The 18122-nt window shown below is 38.9% G+C and overlaps 1 protein-coding gene across 1 annotated transcript in view; it reads right to left on the reverse strand.

Annotated features, from left to right (window-relative positions):
• The window catches only part of LOC100728917 (follistatin-related protein 5-like), a 145092-nt gene that overhangs the window by 87604 nt on the left and 39366 nt on the right, over positions 1–18122 (reverse strand). Inside the window, 6 exon segments of the mRNA XM_063260528.1 lie at positions 887–1015; positions 7844–7974; positions 8286–8686; positions 10785–10949; positions 12711–12832; positions 16217–16380. Coding sequence (XP_063116598.1) covers positions 887–1015; positions 7844–7974; positions 8286–8686; positions 10785–10949; positions 12711–12832; positions 16217–16380 — 1112 coding nt within the window.

Genomic DNA, 18122 nt, shown 5'->3' on the forward strand with positions numbered 1-18122 from the left:
ACATCTTATTGACTGCTTCCCTTTGGGATTCAAGGAAAGGGTGTCATTATTTAAATGAAAAAGACCAACCTTAGGAGAAAATGCAGAAAAAATTTTAATGTGTTTGAAAAAGGCGTTTTCAGTGTTATCATAGTTGAGACATCTTTGAATGCACATCTGGAGAAGGAAACAAGATTGCCAAGGGCATCCCAGCCACACGCTGAATCCTGAGTCATTCCAAAGTGAACCTGTCGCTTTGAGCTCTGAAGGCAGCTACCCCTGTGCCTCTGCAGAACCCCCTAGGGTACACCAAGAGTTAACCCTCCCCTAGAACTCAGGCTGCATCAGGAGAAGATCAGAAACTGGCCAGGAAACTGTGACCATAGTTTCCACAAAGTGATGAGTTAGAATGGTTAGATGCTTTGGGGAGGTTTAAAAGGTTTAAAAGGTGAGAGTGTGTTAGGAAATGGAGCTCAGAGAGAACAGGACCCGTAAGAACTCATAGTAGAAGGCACTGTGGGACATAGCCAGGATTGTGGTAACGTGGATTCATGTGGAGCCGGGCTCCAGAAGAGGCAGAGAGTAGTCTATGCAGATCAAGAGAAGATGAGAAAGCACCTTTCTGACTGCTGCTATCAGTGAGTTTTGATTTTTATAAACAATTTTGAGAACCACAATTTCTTCTCACCAGGTTAGAAGGGAAAACTAAACCATGAGGAAACGGTCCAGTCTGTTTTCTCTTGCTGCAGCAGAACACAGCAGAATGAGTGATTTACAAAGAAGGATAATTTGTTTCTCACACTTCTGGAGCCTGGAAAGTTCCTTGTCAGGCAGGGGACCCTGGTAAGGGTCACCTATAGAGGAGGGTCCCTGCTGACAGCCAGCACAGAGCCGGCCTCAGGCTCACCGACTACAGCCAACTGCACCCTGGCAGCAGCACTGACATGCTGCACTCTTCTGGAGGGTGCATCTCCCAACACATGATCTTGCATTCTGGAAGGTTTGGTCCCCAAGGAAAAGCACTGGACCCCAGGGGCTGGAAAGAAAGGGGTCAGGCAGACAGACCCAGGAGTCCACAGAGGACCACTTACTTCTAATGACAGCATGGCCTGGGATTGACAGGAAGGCAAGACCCCTACTGTGGGGTGAGCAGCTGGGCGCAAGCAATGGACAGGACAAGGAGGGTGCATGTCAGGTGAGCTAGATGCAGCATACTTGAAGCTCATAGCAGAGTGAGGCACGTTCTAATTGCCAGGGTCTGTTTGTAAAGAAGCCCTTAGCACTCTAATGAGCTCGTGTTGCAGGGTCAAAGAACCCAGGCCCTCAGCAGCCCCAGGAAATGTGATGATTCTGGAGGAAATTGGAGCTTACAGCTGAAGCCTCCTGCCTCAGGATTCCATGGAGAGTGCCTTTAATTACTGCTCACTCTTGAAAATAATATGCGACCAGAAATATGATGTACAAACACCTTTTCCAAAAAAGTATCTTTCTCACATGCATCCTACCAGAATAAACAAGAAAGGAAAAGTATCAGATACAATAAAACTAAAATCTTAAGTACTTGAAGCATCTTCCAAACATGAGGAAGAAATATATAAATATGAGATATCAAAACAGAATTAAGCTCTTTTCATAGTGGTAGTAAGAACAGCTAATACACACAGTAAAGAAAGAAACAGCCAGTGGCTGAACCAGTTAACATAAGGGAAGCAGTTCCTAAATACATTGAACTTTAAAGTACTTTGACATTTGATGTAAATGTAAAACAATTTGTTTCCCTTGAATAATCCTATATTTAGATTAAAGTGTTACTTTATCCATTTAAATGGTTTATCCATTTTAATAAGTTAAAAATTAAAGTTGCTAATCATTGACCAAGAACAATACCAATGATGATAATTAGAAGAAACATTTATTGAACCCTCATTCTGTGGCAGACACTGTGAAGTAGGAGAACATGAGAGACACCAAAAGTTCATTTCTGTAAATGTCTGCAAGTCCGTGAACTTCTGTAATGGCTTAGTCTAAAAGCAAAACCCAGGAAGGGAGCGTGTGTTCATCTGAGATGGCAATCAAGAAAAGTGAAGTCAGCTAACATTCTTAAAGCAGTGGATAACAGAGCAACCATTCACTCAAGCACTACACAAATCATTTTCAGATTAGATTGTGAAGTCAAACTGTGCTGGACAGCATGGTACTGATCACATGTGCATGTGTATGTGCATGTGTGCACATGTGCTTCTGTGTGTGTGTGTACAGATTTGCATTATCTATGTAATACATTTGTGTGTGCATGTGTGCACATGTGCTTCTCTGTGTGTGTACAGATTTGCATTGTCTATGTATGTACATTTGTATGTGTATACGTGCATGTGTACGTATATTTGCATTGCATATCTGTTTGTATGTGTTTATGTGTGTATGTATATTTGTATTCCATGAGTATGTGTATTTGTATGTATATATATATATATATATATATATATATATATATATATATCTTCATTGCATGGGTACTTGTATTATGTGTATATGTGCATGTGTATGTATATTTATATTGTGTGTATGTATTTTTGTGTGCATATTTGCATTGCATATATATGTGTATTTGTAGGTGTATGTGTTTTTATATTGTACATGTATGTGTATATATGCATGTATATGTATATTTGTGTGTATGTTTGTGTCTATGTATTTATGCACATTTGTGTGTGCATTTGTATGCTGGAATGGAGAAATATGTGTTCACAGAGCCACAAACCATGGAAGGCTTTGGGGCTGGGGATTTAGCTCAGTGGCATAAGTGCCTGCCTGGGAAGCATGAGGTCATGAGTTCATCACCAGTACTGCAAAAAAAAAAAAAAAAAAAGCATAGAAAATTAAAAAAAAAAAAAATGAAAGGCTCCTTAGTAGGTTAACTTCTATGTACTTTCATAATAGATTCTTTCCCATGTCAGCTTTGCTCCAATTTAAGGTGTGCTATTAATAAATATAAGCAGCCTAAGGCATACTTTTAGCCCCTGCTTATTTTAATAAATTTTGTGTTATAAAAGGCAATTTTTGAATGCACAAATTTTCTTTTCAGGAGTTCAAGTGAGTGATGAACTAACAGCATCTTTTGGGAAATTCTATTATGCTCAAGTTGATTCAAAAGACAAATAAAAATAAAAAAAGACGATTCAGTCTCACATTGAAGGCTCACATTAATTGTGTCCCAGCAGCACGATGTAATGAGTTTCCCCAGTATGTGTTCCACCTTCAGATTATGCTGTAAATGTGCAGGACAATCAGCCTTATAAACTGTGCTGGCAATAGGAAGATGACTTACTTATACTCAGGTAAGAAAGAAGTTCTCAAATGCCTGCTTGATGAATTAAACCTGATACAATGAAAACAATATCCATTTTTATATCTCCTGGATCAACACTAAATAATCAGTCTGAAGAAAGTCAGTTTTGCCTTTGCAGATACATAGCATGTATGTCTTTCCTAGTTTGGCTTCTCCATGCCTGCAGTTCAAGGGCTCCGTCAACCTGGTCCTACACAAGAATCCATTTTCTCCTGAGACTGCAGATTTCAGGTCAATCTTCCTATGGCCGCACTGCGGGACAGGCACAAAGTTAAGTCAGTGCCTGGTGCAGCTAGGCTGTTGCTGAGCTCAGCATGCTCTTAGTTCTCCTCCACTGAAGCGCACTGCAGCCCCTCTTCCACCACCAGGAGAAGCCCTGCTGTGCAGCTTGTCTGGAGTTTTGTGTCTGCAGACCTAACACACTGGGCCCGTTATGCTGGAAATTCTTATTCAAGTATATATTTGCCTGACTTTTCCCCTTGCACTGAACTATTTTGAATCTTTCTGAGTGTGTAACATCGATTTAGTCAGTAATATATTGTTTTTCCCTAAGATATGGAAACACAGGTGTGCAAAACCAATGTTCCCTGGAGACAAAGTTTCCTGATAATGAAAATACTTATTCACTTTGCAAATTTTGTGAATGTCTCTTTTTCTAAAGGTCATTTAATAAAGTTAAGCCTGGCATAATATCAATACTGTAATAATATTCATATATTTTACAAGGTGGAAAGCTTCATGAACATCTAAATTACATAAATCAAATTATAGCCATTGTAAAGAATATACATTAAATTAAATCAGTTTGTAATAGAAGTACAGAAGGAATGAAATAGATAAATTTTTATAATCTTAAAATTACAATGAAATATTCTGAAGACTATATGTGCTTTCTAAATAGTTTGTGAATGTATGATAATTCATTGTTTCTATAATGTGTGTGATTTCTGTCTCCCAAGTAATACACCCAATCAAGTCTAACAGGCAATGGCAAAATGATTTTCAAAGGGTGAGGAAACAACACTAGCAATCTGTTACAATTTCTGCTGTTCCAAACCTCATCAAGTCTTTTACTGTACAGCTTTTTACTGTCATGGCGCACAGAAAATAACACATTTTCCTGTGATTTGAAGATATGTTTACTTATTAACTATGATGAAAGTCTTCATATAATATGCACGGCAACCTCAGTCTTCCTCATCTCTGAAATAGTTTTGGAAACTACAGTTTGCTTTGGGTTAGTTCCCTCCCTCTCTCTTCTCTTCCTCCCTCTTTTTTTCTGTCCTTCTTATCCAGTGGTAGTACGTCATGGCCGGTAATTTGTGTTGAAAACACCCTTAGGGCAACTTTTCATGATCATAACTCCTTGCCAGCGGTAGTGCACACTTGTAGTTCCAGCCACTTGGGAGTCTAAGGCGGAAATATTTCTTAACCCAGGAGTTTGAGGCCAACAGGGCAACACAGTGAGATCACAGGTCAAAGGCAAGCGAACCAGTAAATGAGCTATGATTTACGTTGGTCAAGCTGTTTTTTATGCTGTTTTATTTTACCTAATGGAAGATAAATTCCATTCTGGTATTAGTATTAGTACAGTAATGGCATAATTAGTACAGTGATAACCTTACATAATATACAATACATAAAAATACATAAAGAATCTGTAGTTGAATAATTTAAAAAAAAACATTTTTCCTTTTAGTATAAATCAGTCTTCTAAATCCAACTTATATTTAGAAACATATTTTGTCACTCTATGATGACCTATCTGAGGTGAAAATATAAATGTTATTCATTAATAATTTAGTCTGAATTATGAAGTCATGACAACACGAATGTTCCAAACATTTATCATTCCTTATTCTAGAGTTGTGTCTCAGCATGTGTATCAGACTAAAAAGTGATCAATTTAAGGGAAGTTGGGTTATATTTTGTATACAATTTACAGCATGATGGGAAACATCTTTTAAGAAATTTTATGAACAATATGAAAAACATACACATAGTTGAAAAGCAAGAAGGCAGAATAACAAATTATCTGAGCATTCTGGCTATGTATGCTCTTGTTTCTGCCCTTATCAGAAGTCAGATGTCCAGGAAATAGCAGCACGAGGATGCAGAGCTGTGTACTGTGAGCTCTCCATACACACTGGATAAAGATGTGTGGCACAGATTAGATTTCACAGAATTGTGAAATTCACCTCACTTTAGCCTCTCACTCAGATCCAGGGCATTCCAAAGACACTTTTGTTTCATTAACTTTTCACATATTTGTGCTAATATCTGGCTAAATTTCTTTATCAGAAGAATTCTAAGAAAATTAAGATGAGTCTGCTTTTAAAATTAAGCACAGAAGTACCTCTGGCATCATTTTAACGGAGTATCTCTGGATCATTTTAACATTTTCTCCTCAACACCACTAATAAAATAGTGGTAGCATACAGTACAAGTATTATAGAGATTTCTATTTACAAACAGAAAAATTTTATTGCATTCTAAAATGTTTATTAGAAAAATTGGTTGACAAAATAAAAAAATCTGAAAGAGTTTATAGACATTAACTACTATCAACATTTTAGTATACACTATGTTCAGTATTACTATTTGATCCAATGATGGGAACATAGTGCATATGATTTTTATGCAATAAAATATTATATAAATCTTTAAATATAAATAAATATAAGCCTGTTACATTACTTTTACTAATGACAATGTATTCCAGGCACATCTCCACACATTTACTCAAATAATTCTTTTATGAATTATGAATAGATTTTTTTATTAGCATACACAAATATTGCTGTTTGCTCATGCTTTTGTGTTTTGATTTTTTAAGAATTCATATAGAGATTTTATAATTAATGCTGTCACTATATATGTTTATTTAATCTGTGTAAAAGATATAAAGAAAATGTTATCCTTACTTGCCAGAAAATAAATTACTAAAATTGGCATTTATTAATATAAAATGAGGTAGGATAGTGCACTTAAATTATATAATTCTTCACAAAGAAAATTTAGATAATAAATCAAAATAATAAAGCGTTTAGTCTTGTGGTACAGGCAACAGAGAAGCTCCATGGCTTATAACTACTATAAACCTGTTAATTTAGTGACTTTTAGAGTACATAGCATCTAAATAGTGCTATCTAATATTACAAGCTCTGCTGTGGTACAAGAAAAGCAGCATGTTAGGAAGAGACCTCACTGATGACAAGAGAAAGTGCATCATGTCTAAAATATAGGCTTCGGATATGACGGTCACAAGGCGGATAATGTTAGCGTGTTCTGGGTCAACAAATGAAAAGATTTATGGAGCAAGTTACTTCATGGATGTGATAATACCATTGGCCAATCAAGATGCATAAATATTAGAATTTATCCTGATTAATAAAAAGCTCATAAAATAATAAATGCTTATCAAGCATGGTTAGCCATGACATGAGTCTAATTATTTAAGCACTTTTTACTTCATAAGAAGTTTATTACTACATATGGGTGACAAGTATTGAATAGCTTTTGGATTTTCAAAAAGAAACAGGGACTGTTTACTGATTTATAATTTATACAGCAACTCAGTTGAATAATGTTCAGTGAATATTAAATAAAAATTAGCCTTTTAAAGTCATTTTACCAAAGATACCTGTCTTCATTAGTGATATTTGACGGTAGCACTGATGAGCTCTAATGTCAAGACTGAAATCCCGTCCTGGCTGCAAGGTCTGTTCCTCACCCTTAATGACAGGTGCTTTTCTCTACTTTTCATTGTAACTATTTCCATAATTGCTAAGTGTAAACAGAACAATTGTTATGGTTTCCTGACTTACCATGCTAACCTCACATTGGCTGAGCGCACAGATAATTAGTAATTGACCACAGGTTTATCTACTGATTTTACCTTCTCAGACTCCTTGCCCATTGGTAAGATCTGCATGACATAATCACAAGGGCCTGAATTTGAAGACCAGATCCATAAACAACAACAACAAAACAAACAAGCAAACAAACAAACACCCCCCCCCAAAAGTCCTTAAACCAATGTAACTTCTCTTCTGAAGTAAGCATTTCTGCTTTATTTAAACATAGAGAGCAAGTGAGGCCTAGTGAGGTCATTTAACTGGCTTGTACCGCCAGAACCTGTCCTGCTGTCCAAGGTGCTTTTGTCCTATATAAATTACCTGCATACTCAAAAACACCATGTCTTAACCTACTTTAAGACCTCTGTGATACTAAAATGAGCAAATACAGTGGCTCATAAACCTTTACAATGCTGGCTAAGAACAGCTACATTTCCTATATTTGTACCTCCCTCTTGTGAATCGCACTTACCATAGTTTCACAATAATCACTAGTTTACATGAGCATTAAGTTTTTATAGTCCACTTTGCAGCGATCCGTAAGATTTAACTCATCTCAAATATTAACCCTAGGAAGTGAAAATTTCCTGGGGTAAAGAAAATGATTGCCCGCTGTCCCAAGGCCAGGACAAGGGGAGGCAGGCAGAGCATGTTGCACCCAGGCCGGCCGCAGGAGAGGCCCTGCGAGAGCGTGACCTGCGTGGAGAGGAGCGCGGCCACGGAGTCAACGGTCCAGGTCGCCGCGGACAAGCATCATTCACTGAGGGGTGCCAGAGTGACTGGGCACCACTTACATAAAATAATTTTTAAGCTTAAAAAGTAAAATAATGCCTTCATTTAAGGAATTTAAAATTAAATTTTCATACCAGTGACGAAATTTAAATTTTCATGACCAGTGACAAAAAATGGAGCACTAATTTCAGCAATGTAGTTGTCTGCTATCAGTTCATAAAAGTTAATTATAAAATACTGCGATAGACTAACTTCTCCAACTACAATGCTGCTAAATAAAAGACCTATATGTACCTTATCGGGTATTTATTATGACTTATAGGTGACAGTAATCGGTATGCTGCACCCCGACAACACATTCCGGTCACATTCCTTCCTGAATTCCAGCGGAGACCACGCAGTCCGCGCTCAGGGCGCAATGCACACGGGACCTTAGAAGCTTTCCGTGGCAGCCTCTGCTTGACCCGCTTTTCCCTGCCTTCATTCTGCAGATGAGGCGCTGTCCTCTGAGAATCCATGGCCCCAGAAGCAAGAAACGTGTCACCCTCCGCGGTGTCCCTGGCGTTTCCCCCAGTGCCCGCTCCACCCCAGCGTCATCTCCTCTGTGCCTTCCCCCTGCGCCCAGGACCCCTTTCTCCAGGGCTTTGGGTCTAGGTCCTCCCCATCTATGCCTCCAGGAACCCTTAACCATCAAACTCTCTCCTACACGCAGCGAAGAGTGTGCAATTGCGATGCACGTGTTCATGCTTCCACTTGTCACGTGAGGAGACTTTGGGTGGGGTTTGTAGACAGTCCGGGCCACCAGGATTCAAAGCCCCCTTTCAGATTCAGGGGGAGGTGACACACACACTTCCCAGGGGCAGCGTGAGTCCTTTTGTGCACTGAATTACACTGCGGGGAACCGACTGCAAGAAAAACTGATCATACCAGATCAGTGCTCCACCGTGGAGAAAAGAGCTGGAGGGTTACTGTGGAGCTGTCGCTAACAGAGCGTGCATTGCCATTTTTACTGCAAAACTTGTAACCCTCCCCGCTGTTACACTGCAGACATATGACTCAGGGCTCCTCTCTATGCTTCCAAAAGCTAACGGAAGAAAGTGCACTGCGGGACAATTTTCAAAATGTAAGACTATAGCTTGAGAAAACTGAACAGGGAACTGAAGTGTAGCGCTTGCTTTGTGTCTACAGCACAGCAAATGCCTGCAGGAGAATTCATTAAAAATATCTTAATAAGGCACACTCAAGAAAGTATGTATATTCCTGATGAACTTTCATTTTTATTTATTTATTATTGATTTAGGTACTGTAATGTCAACCCAGGGCCTTGCACTGACCTATTTCTTCAGCCCATTTTAATTTTTACTTTGAGATGACAGGGTCTTGCTAAGTTGCTAAATTGTCCAGCTATGCTAGAGCTTGTGATCTGCCTGCCTCAGCCTTCCAGAGTGCTGGGATTATAGATGTGCATGATCATGACTAATTGAATCAGTTGTTTTTCAAATGTAGTGAGAAATGATATTTCATACTTGTTTACATATTATAGATGTCTTACACATGATCATATGTCCGTAATTATCAAGTCTTCCAGATTATCTTAAATGCTAAACTTTCTACCTTGAAATAACTAGTTTCACAAAATAAGTCTGAGCCAAAGAACTATGTATGTCTAGTGTGTAGATAAATCTCCGTGTAAAAACTGTAAACAGAGGCTATGGGATGTCCCAAATCACAGAGTTGTTAGTTTTTCACAATCCTTGTCTTTCTGCAAAATTCATGCTTTCCTCTCCCAGTGGTCAGTTCTTGGAGATATATTGTATCCTCCACACTTTCAGTCTCTGCTCTCCTGTACTTCCTGTTGTTCTTCTCAGTTTGTTTACTTAACATTGTTTTGATTTTCATCATGTACATGACTTTCTAAAACTGGTCCTTTTAACCTCAGTGACTTGAGAAACACACAGGACAGAAAATGAGCAAACCTAAGGCTGTTTACTTAAATCAGAAGCAAAGTTTGCTATTGCTAACTTCAGAACTGTGTCCGCATATCCAGGCAGAGTGGATCATAAGGTGAATTAGGGATACCTGAGACCTCAGGATTACTCCTGAGGAGCTTCCACTCCTTGTGCTGGGGAAGATTGCAGAGTGATAACACCAAGTGCCATCTATACATGGTGCCTGCAGCCCGAAAAGCTACCCCCACAATCTTTCACTTCTACCATGTCTCCCTTGTAGGGTCACTCTGAAAGTTACCTAAACATGATGGTAAGGTTTTCATTGCGGCCCCTAAAATGTTATGTGGGGTTCTAGCAGTGTGCTCCTCACAGGCACTCTACAAAGTATTTAAAATACATTGTTTTACCTTTAAGAGTTTAAAACAATAAATACAGTCAATTAAAATGAAAACATGATTTTCAGACACTTTCTATTTGTCAAACTAATTTTATATGTAGGTATATGATTAAAATTTTATTAAACTTTTCTTTAATAATTTTTTCTAGATTTAATAAATAATAGATTTACAAATAATAAATTTTTACTGGATTTTACATGTAGGATAGTTGTATACCTCACTAGTAAAATAAATTATGGTTAGATATTTTTACTGTCACTAGAAAATATTTAAAAAATGATGAATATATAAAATCTGAAAAGAATTGAAATTAAAATGTTTCACAAACCTCATTATAAAACACAAAGCTGATTTTTTTTATTATTTCCTAAAATGAATCTTTAAAACAAAAAAAAAAAATTGCAAGTTCATAGAAATATTAGGGGTGATTAACAGATACAGTGAATGCTTAATTAAAAAAAAAATTGCAGTAAAGGTGTGTTGCGATTATCTCTCTCAAATTCTCTCCGTGGCTTCAAACACGCTCAGCATGTCTGCCACTCCCGGGAGCAGCCCGCAAGTCCGCTTCCTGGCTGTGTTCAGCTGCACTGCCAGGTCTGCTCAGCGTCTTCACTCTCCCCGTAACTTTAGCTTTCATGGTCATTTCGACTTTGGGCAGAACGGAAGGGTGGCAATGTGGACCCAGCTAAGGACAGGACAGTGATTTTACCACCCCTCCCGCCTTTCTCCTGGAGGCACTAGAGGCAGCCATGTGCTTTTATCACATGGCACTCAGGAAAGACCCATCCAGGGTGGAGGGTTAGGTATGCTTGAGGAAAGGGGCATAATTCCAGAAAGAGTAGTGGCAATGCCTGTTTTACCACAGTAATATCTTTTAAACTAAAACACTGTATTTTTTTTTATCACATTTCGTACAAAAGTGGAATAAAAAGTTATGTTGGGTCTAGGCCATTAAATCAGATTTCCTTTTCTAACTCAAAACTTCTTTTACATGTTTACCTGTAATGATCCTTAGTCTAATCAGACAAAATATAGGTAACAATATGTTGAAGGTTGGGATCCGGGCAAAGTTGTCTGCACTGGACCTATCCATATCTATTTGCACTTGTTGATTTAGAGCAAATAAGAAGACTTCTGGGACAACTACTGGTTTAACCATGTTCAAAATCGAAGTGCAAAGCAACGGGCCTGACACACTAGATGTTTCCACAATGTCTGACAGTTTTAAAGCACACTGATTGAAGTATAGCAAATCAAACCGAAGAGTGGAGGGCAAGGGGAAGCGATCCAGTTCCAGCCCAGTACCCAGGAGTCAGTGGAAAAGCCGAAGAACAGTCCCTGTGTTTCCCCGCAGGGTGCAGCTATCCACAGATCAGTCCACCCTCAGCACCCAGCCCCTCCACACCAAGTTCCTGTGTCGTAGAGTAGCACTAAAGCTGTGGCCAAGAACCAAGCAGCACTGAGGTTTTTCTGGTAAGAATCAACTCTGTTAGGCCGGTGCCCCAACTGGGATTACACCGGAGGCTCAGGGAGGGAGGCTTCGTGGAGGAGCAGAGTGGAAGGACAGAGAGCGAGGGCTGTGGTCTTTACAGTGTGCAACACAGTGGCCAGCCCTTTTTGGAGCAGAGGTCACAGGAACTGTAACAGGAACTGAAATCAACTGGGAAATTGCAATAAACCTGAGCCACAGTAACCAACACAAGCTGAAATATACTGGCTGGGTCATTTTCTGCTACTGTAGAGCATGGCAGGGTGAACATAATTAATAGCAGTGCACATCACATCTCAGAGCAGCTGAAAGAGTGGATTGGAAAGCACCCATCCACAGGAGTGATAGAAGCAGAGAACCACAGGCATGCCAGGAACCCATTCTGATAATTTACAACACACGTGAGAAAGGAGGCATCGGTCCTTGCTTCCTATGTAGGTACAGTGTCATATGTAAATGTTTTAAACATTTAAAGAAACTGCATGGGTTTTCTTATAACACCAAGAGAAAATCAAACTTTATGAGTTTTCTACCATCCAACCAAGGACAGCCCTGGAGTGGGCCACCTTGTGGAGCAGGAGGCTTGGTGCTTGCTACTGGAAAGGGCTGCAGGACAGGTTCTAGCAACACAGCTGACCATGAAAGAAAGGTGTGGCCTTCCTACCTCTAACACAAAATGTTTGTGGAGGGCCTTCAATTTCCTTGGTATTTTTTGGAAGAAGAATTTTTCAAGGAATGAAAAGGCTTCCATGAGCAAATGGAAAGTGGAACCTGAAACATACTATGCACATTTGGAAAAATAAATCAAATCACTCCATTGCCACAGTGAAAATTTCACAAACTGTTTTAATGCCCTGTGCATTTTGCAGTTTTCTAGTCCAGGACTTTTGGAACATCTGGAAGATACTATCATAATCTAAAGAGCCATAAAGTTTAATACATATGGATCTTTCAAGCAGAATCTTTCGCAAACAGTGAAGAGATGTCCTCATCCACACCCGCCTCATTCTTCACGACACACGTGTACGCCCCGGTGTCTTCGTACCGCACGTTGCTGATGTGAACCTCACTGCCATTGGCTGGGAAGACAGGCAAAGGCAACTTGTAAAGGACACTTTCAGCTTTGGTCCTCTGCTTTCAGGTGACACAGTCAAGCAGCTGTCTGAGACTGTCCTTATTAGACTGCTGTTGTCCCTCCTTCCCTCCTTTGGAGGCAGGCATTCAAGCGTTCTGTGCACTGTGCCTGCATTCCCTGACCCAAGCCCACTGTAGTGTCTTCTCTGCCGCTCTCCACTTCCCACACCCACGGAAGAATTACACAGGGTTAACTAGAAGTTGTGTGTTCCTTTATTCAGAGTCCCTTTTTCCTGAGTTTCCTGAAAATTTAAATCATAAATATTGTTCATCCATGTACAAGACACTACCATAAGAAATGAAGTGAGCACCATCTTGCAAACATACCCTTGTCATTTGACAAGGGTGTTGCTGAGATAGCAGTACATATCTAGAAGTATGACAGGGGAGAGAGAGATCATACTGTTAATTGCCTTTCGGCCAGAAATTAAACTAAACTAAACTAAACTAAACTAAACTATGTGATGGCATGGAAATTGGAGGGACTGACATGAGGCCAAAGGGCCACAGTGGGAATTGCAATTGCACATCTTGATGAGATGATACTTTTACTGGAAAGCTCTGTGCGTTAATGGTTACACACTCAATTTCCCTTGCTCTGCCTGCTTTGCTGGACATGTACGCGTGCGTGTGTGTATGTGCACTCTACATTCCCACCCAATCAGATCACTAGGTACAAGCAAATGGACTGGCACTGACTGAGGTAGTGTGAACAAGCACAGCTGGGACACCTGGACTCTGGGAGAGCACAGAGAACAAATGGGAAGTGGTCCAGGTGTCTTTAAGGCCAGTGGCTCTCAGGCCTCCAAGGCTATGTGGGAGGCAGTGTCTGTCTGAGAAGGAGTAAGCTCCTGAGTGACCTGAGTCTGTCTCCATTTAGAAATGCTCGCTGCACAGCTGCTTGGTCGCCCTCTTCTGCTGGAACTCACTACTTCAAAACAGCAAAGCGAGATTCGGTCTCATTACAAAGCTCCGGAGAGGAGTGGTTTAGTTTTTCTAGGCTGCACAGTTATTTGGCAGTAACTCTGCCATCTCAGTATTAAAGCTGCTATGCACAAAGTTATTAAATAAGCGTTGATGTGCTCTAAACACAAAATAACCATAAAAAACAAACAGAAAAACCTAGAAAACTGAAGGTTTCTTTCATTTACAAATAACTGTCCAGACTTGGTGTGGGAGCCTTAATTTACAGACCTCTGCCAAAAAAAAAAAAAAAAAAAAATAGAAAACGAAGTTTATCAACCTCTTGTTTTACATGAAATGTGGTTTACACCGAAGACCACAACTTATCTTTCAAGATCTACACACTCAACCCAAGTTTCTTACAATTTTACTGAAATTTAAAATCAACACACTCCTCCTTCAAATGTGATTTCCAATACTTCTCCATTCCCTGCAGTTTGGTGTCCCTGGAGCCTTCCCTCCTCTGCTGGACTCCTGCTACCCTCCCCAGCAGTGGCCTGAAGCCCTTCTCCTCTTCCTGAAGCCATCTCACCTTCCCCACATCTGCTGTGCCTGGGGCCAGCCCTTTGAGGAAGTCACAGGACAGGACAGGAGCAAGCTTACTGGACATCTGATCCTGATTCGCGGTCACAGGGAGTCAGTGCTGCTCTGCGTTCACTTCACGTGACCTTTACCATCAGACTCTGTTTTCTCACATCCTAATCCACCCTTCTTTGGATCTGAGCTGTGTGGAGAGTCCCTCTGAGCATCACCAGCCTCACTCCCAGCAGGGACCTCCTTTGTAAACACAGAATAAACTAAATGATCAGAAGATGGCCCAAAGCTTCCTGTCCAGCCTCACCCTTGTTTACTTCTCAAGGACGTTTCTCTCTTGCTTCTTTTGCATACATCTCTCCTCCTTTCTGCCAGTTTCTAGGATGCTCTCCGCATCCCTTTTCCTCTCCTTTCGTCTGGTACTTGCTCACCATAGATAAGATAGATAAGTCACCCTGAAACCTGCACTCTAGGTCCAACCCTGCACACAGGCAGCTACTGCTTGTTGGCTTCCCTTAATTTCCTAAGTGCTTATTACCTCCTTTCCATTTTTAATGCCAGGAAGCACGGAGGCTGCTGAAACTCTTTAAAATGCCACAAGGAAATGTTAACTATCTTTGATGTTTTCCACACATCAAACTTTGTGGAACTCTTTCGCCTTTTAATCTTTTCTTCTGTGAGCTACCTTTTGGTGTCTTGTCGGTTTGCTGACTTTTAGCTTCCTTGCACTATTTTTCTTGATTTGCTTGTTAAAATAATTTTCACTGTTTGAGGATTTTATTTCCCTTCATACACATATTATCCTACACTGGTCCACGGTTTTTCAGTTAGTGACTAGAACAGAATTTCACATGCAAATGCTAAAGGAACACCTGACTCATGAATGAGTAGACACATTACCATAAAATGCAAAGATCAAGCGTATTTCAGACTCAGCACTACTGACATGCAAAGATAAGTGAGTACAGTTTCGAAGAATTACATTTCAAAAGTTTTATGGCTAAACATTTTCACTATTTAAGTAAAATCATACAGGAACCTATGCTTAGAGAGATAATGAAAAACATATCAATTACTACCAATTTGAATAGAAGGCATGTAAATACTTAGCATAAGAAATCTAACAAATATGTAAAAAAGAGCTTAATGAAATGATGTGCGTGCTGTAACAAAACTCAAATCAGATTTGTGAATTTAATAGCTTAATCAGCTCATAATGTGTAATTGCTTTTGCACTTCTTCAATATTTAGCCTTAAAATTATTATTTTTATTTTCTAAAAAATGTATAATTATTGTAATATAGATGATATATCCATATCAGAATGTTAAAAATTTCAGAATATTTATATGCAGAATCAAATTAATACCTTTAAAGGAAATACATGTGAAATGTTTAGTTACCTATTAATGTCTTCATTCACAAAATATGCTGGAAAATATTCATTTAAACTTCTATATTAATAAAGCTGTCTAAAATCTATATTTTACTTAAATAGTTAAAAAGTAACTTCAAAAATGTCTTTCTGTCCAATTATTCTGTCCGGCACATCTACTATAGTTCACGAGTCCTTTAAACATATATAATTTAATATTTTACTTACAACCTAAATAACGACATAATTAATTATCATGACAGGGTCATTATGTAGAGTACTAAAGTATTAAAGGACTATTTCAAATATGTCTTAGATATAACCTTTTTTCATATGTACGACATTCTGTTGCCACTAAGATTCATTTACTTTGGTCCCGAATAATGTAAAGTGCCGTAAATTTTAGCATCAAAGCTTTTCATGATGATCTAAGAGTAAAAAACACACAAAGAAGACACCTTGCAGGGTGAGCTGCTTGGACAGCTTGGGCGTGATGTCCACCCCGTTCTTCAGCCAGCCGAGCTGCGGGTCCGGGACGCCCTCGGCGTGGCACCTGAGGCTGGCTGTCACTCCGGGCTCCCTGGCCTGGCTCTCTGGGTACACACGGATGACGGGAGGAACAGAAGGGGACAGAGGAGAAAAGATCAGTGACCCTCACGGACCAGTGGATTTGACAAAACAAGCGAGTAAAAGCTGCAGTAGGAGAAAGGATGAACCGCGTGCTTTATCAGTGCTGTAATATTCAGCGATCTTAGTTTGCAGATGTCATTATTCACTACAGTGTCCTGGTGTTACATGAAGGACAGTCATTCTGGAACTGAGCTAAAAAGAGGGCAATATAATGAATGCTCAATCGAATGCTTTGTTTCAAAAATTAAACAGAACTTCATACTTAAAAACTCACAGAGCTTTCCTTTGGTAAATATGGAACAGATTGAGATCACAATAATTAACAATTATGAGGAAGTAGCTGAAATCCTATTAATCCAATCAAATAAATAAATAAATCCAGAGAGAAAGGGAAATCTTTCCAAATTATAACATGATTAGAAATTAAGACATCCCAAAATTAAAATATTTGGAAGTAAATTTTATCAAAAAGGTGCAGACTAAACACTGCACAAAATTTTGAGAGGATTTTAAAAAACTTAATCTTGTGTTCATGAATAGAAATAATTAAGTGATGAGATGTAGTACTTCTAACCAACCTGCAGATATAATGTCATCTGTACAAACGCTCCAAATCCTTTTGCTTGCTGGATGGAAGAGGTCATCCTGAGATCCATTCTGAATCAAAAGGATCCCCAAATAGCAAAACTACTGGGGAAGAAGAAGAGAAAAGCTACAGGATACACACTTCCTGATTTGAAAATATGTAAGAAAGCTATTGCAAAAAATAACGTGGTGCAAATATAAGGGTAAATGTAGAGAACACAGAGATGGGAGTCAGAAATATACATTTACGGTCAACTGACTTTTCATTAGATTACCAGCATATAGATATTTCAAGAAAATCTTAGAACATTGCAAATCACAATAATCAAATAAACTCAAATATATAAACTATATATAAATTTTAATTCAAAACCAAATAACGACCTAACTGTAGGAGCTGAAGTTCTATAACTTTTTTAAAAACAGGAGCAAATCACTCTGACATTTGATTTGACAATAATTTCTTATTATGATCCCCAAAGCACAAGTAACAACAACAAAATAAATTTGTCCTCATCCAAATTAAAAGTTTTTATGCCTCAAACAAAACTGAAGTAAAACGAGTGGGGCTTCGCAGGACATGTGTGTGATCTCAGCACTGAGGAAGCTGAGGCAGGAGGATCACCACAACGGGGAGGACAGACTGGGCTACACACTATGAGTTAAAGTCAGCCTGAACTACACAGTGAGAATTTGTCTCAAAACAAATTGAAACAAAGATGTCACTTCACAGAATAAAAAATATTTATAAATTATATTGAATAGGAGATTAGTATGGAGAATATATAATTTTTACAATTTAATAACAGAAAAAGTACTCAGTTATATTTTGGTCAAAGTACTTGAATAAACACTTCTTCTAAGAAACACAAATGGATAATAAGCACATGAAAAGTGTCAAAATGGTAATGCAAGTTAAACGACAACCAATAACATTTGAAGCCTACTCACATGGCAAAAAAAAAAAAAAAAAAAAAAAAAAAAAAAAAAAAAAAAAAAAAAAAAAACCAGAAACACAAAGAGAAATAACATACACCAGAAAGCGGATGTGAAGAAACTGAAATCTTCCACACTCTGGTGGGAATGTAAATCAATGTAAGCACTAAGCCACAATGCAGAAGATTGTAATGGGTCCTAAAAATATTTACT

This window comes from Cavia porcellus, unplaced genomic scaffold (genome assembly GCF_034190915.1).
Source record: "Cavia porcellus strain 051 isolate PalLab524CR breed Dunkin Hartley unplaced genomic scaffold, mCavPor4.1 scaffold_14, whole genome shotgun sequence".
Taxonomy (NCBI): Eukaryota; Metazoa; Chordata; class Mammalia; order Rodentia; family Caviidae; genus Cavia; species Cavia porcellus.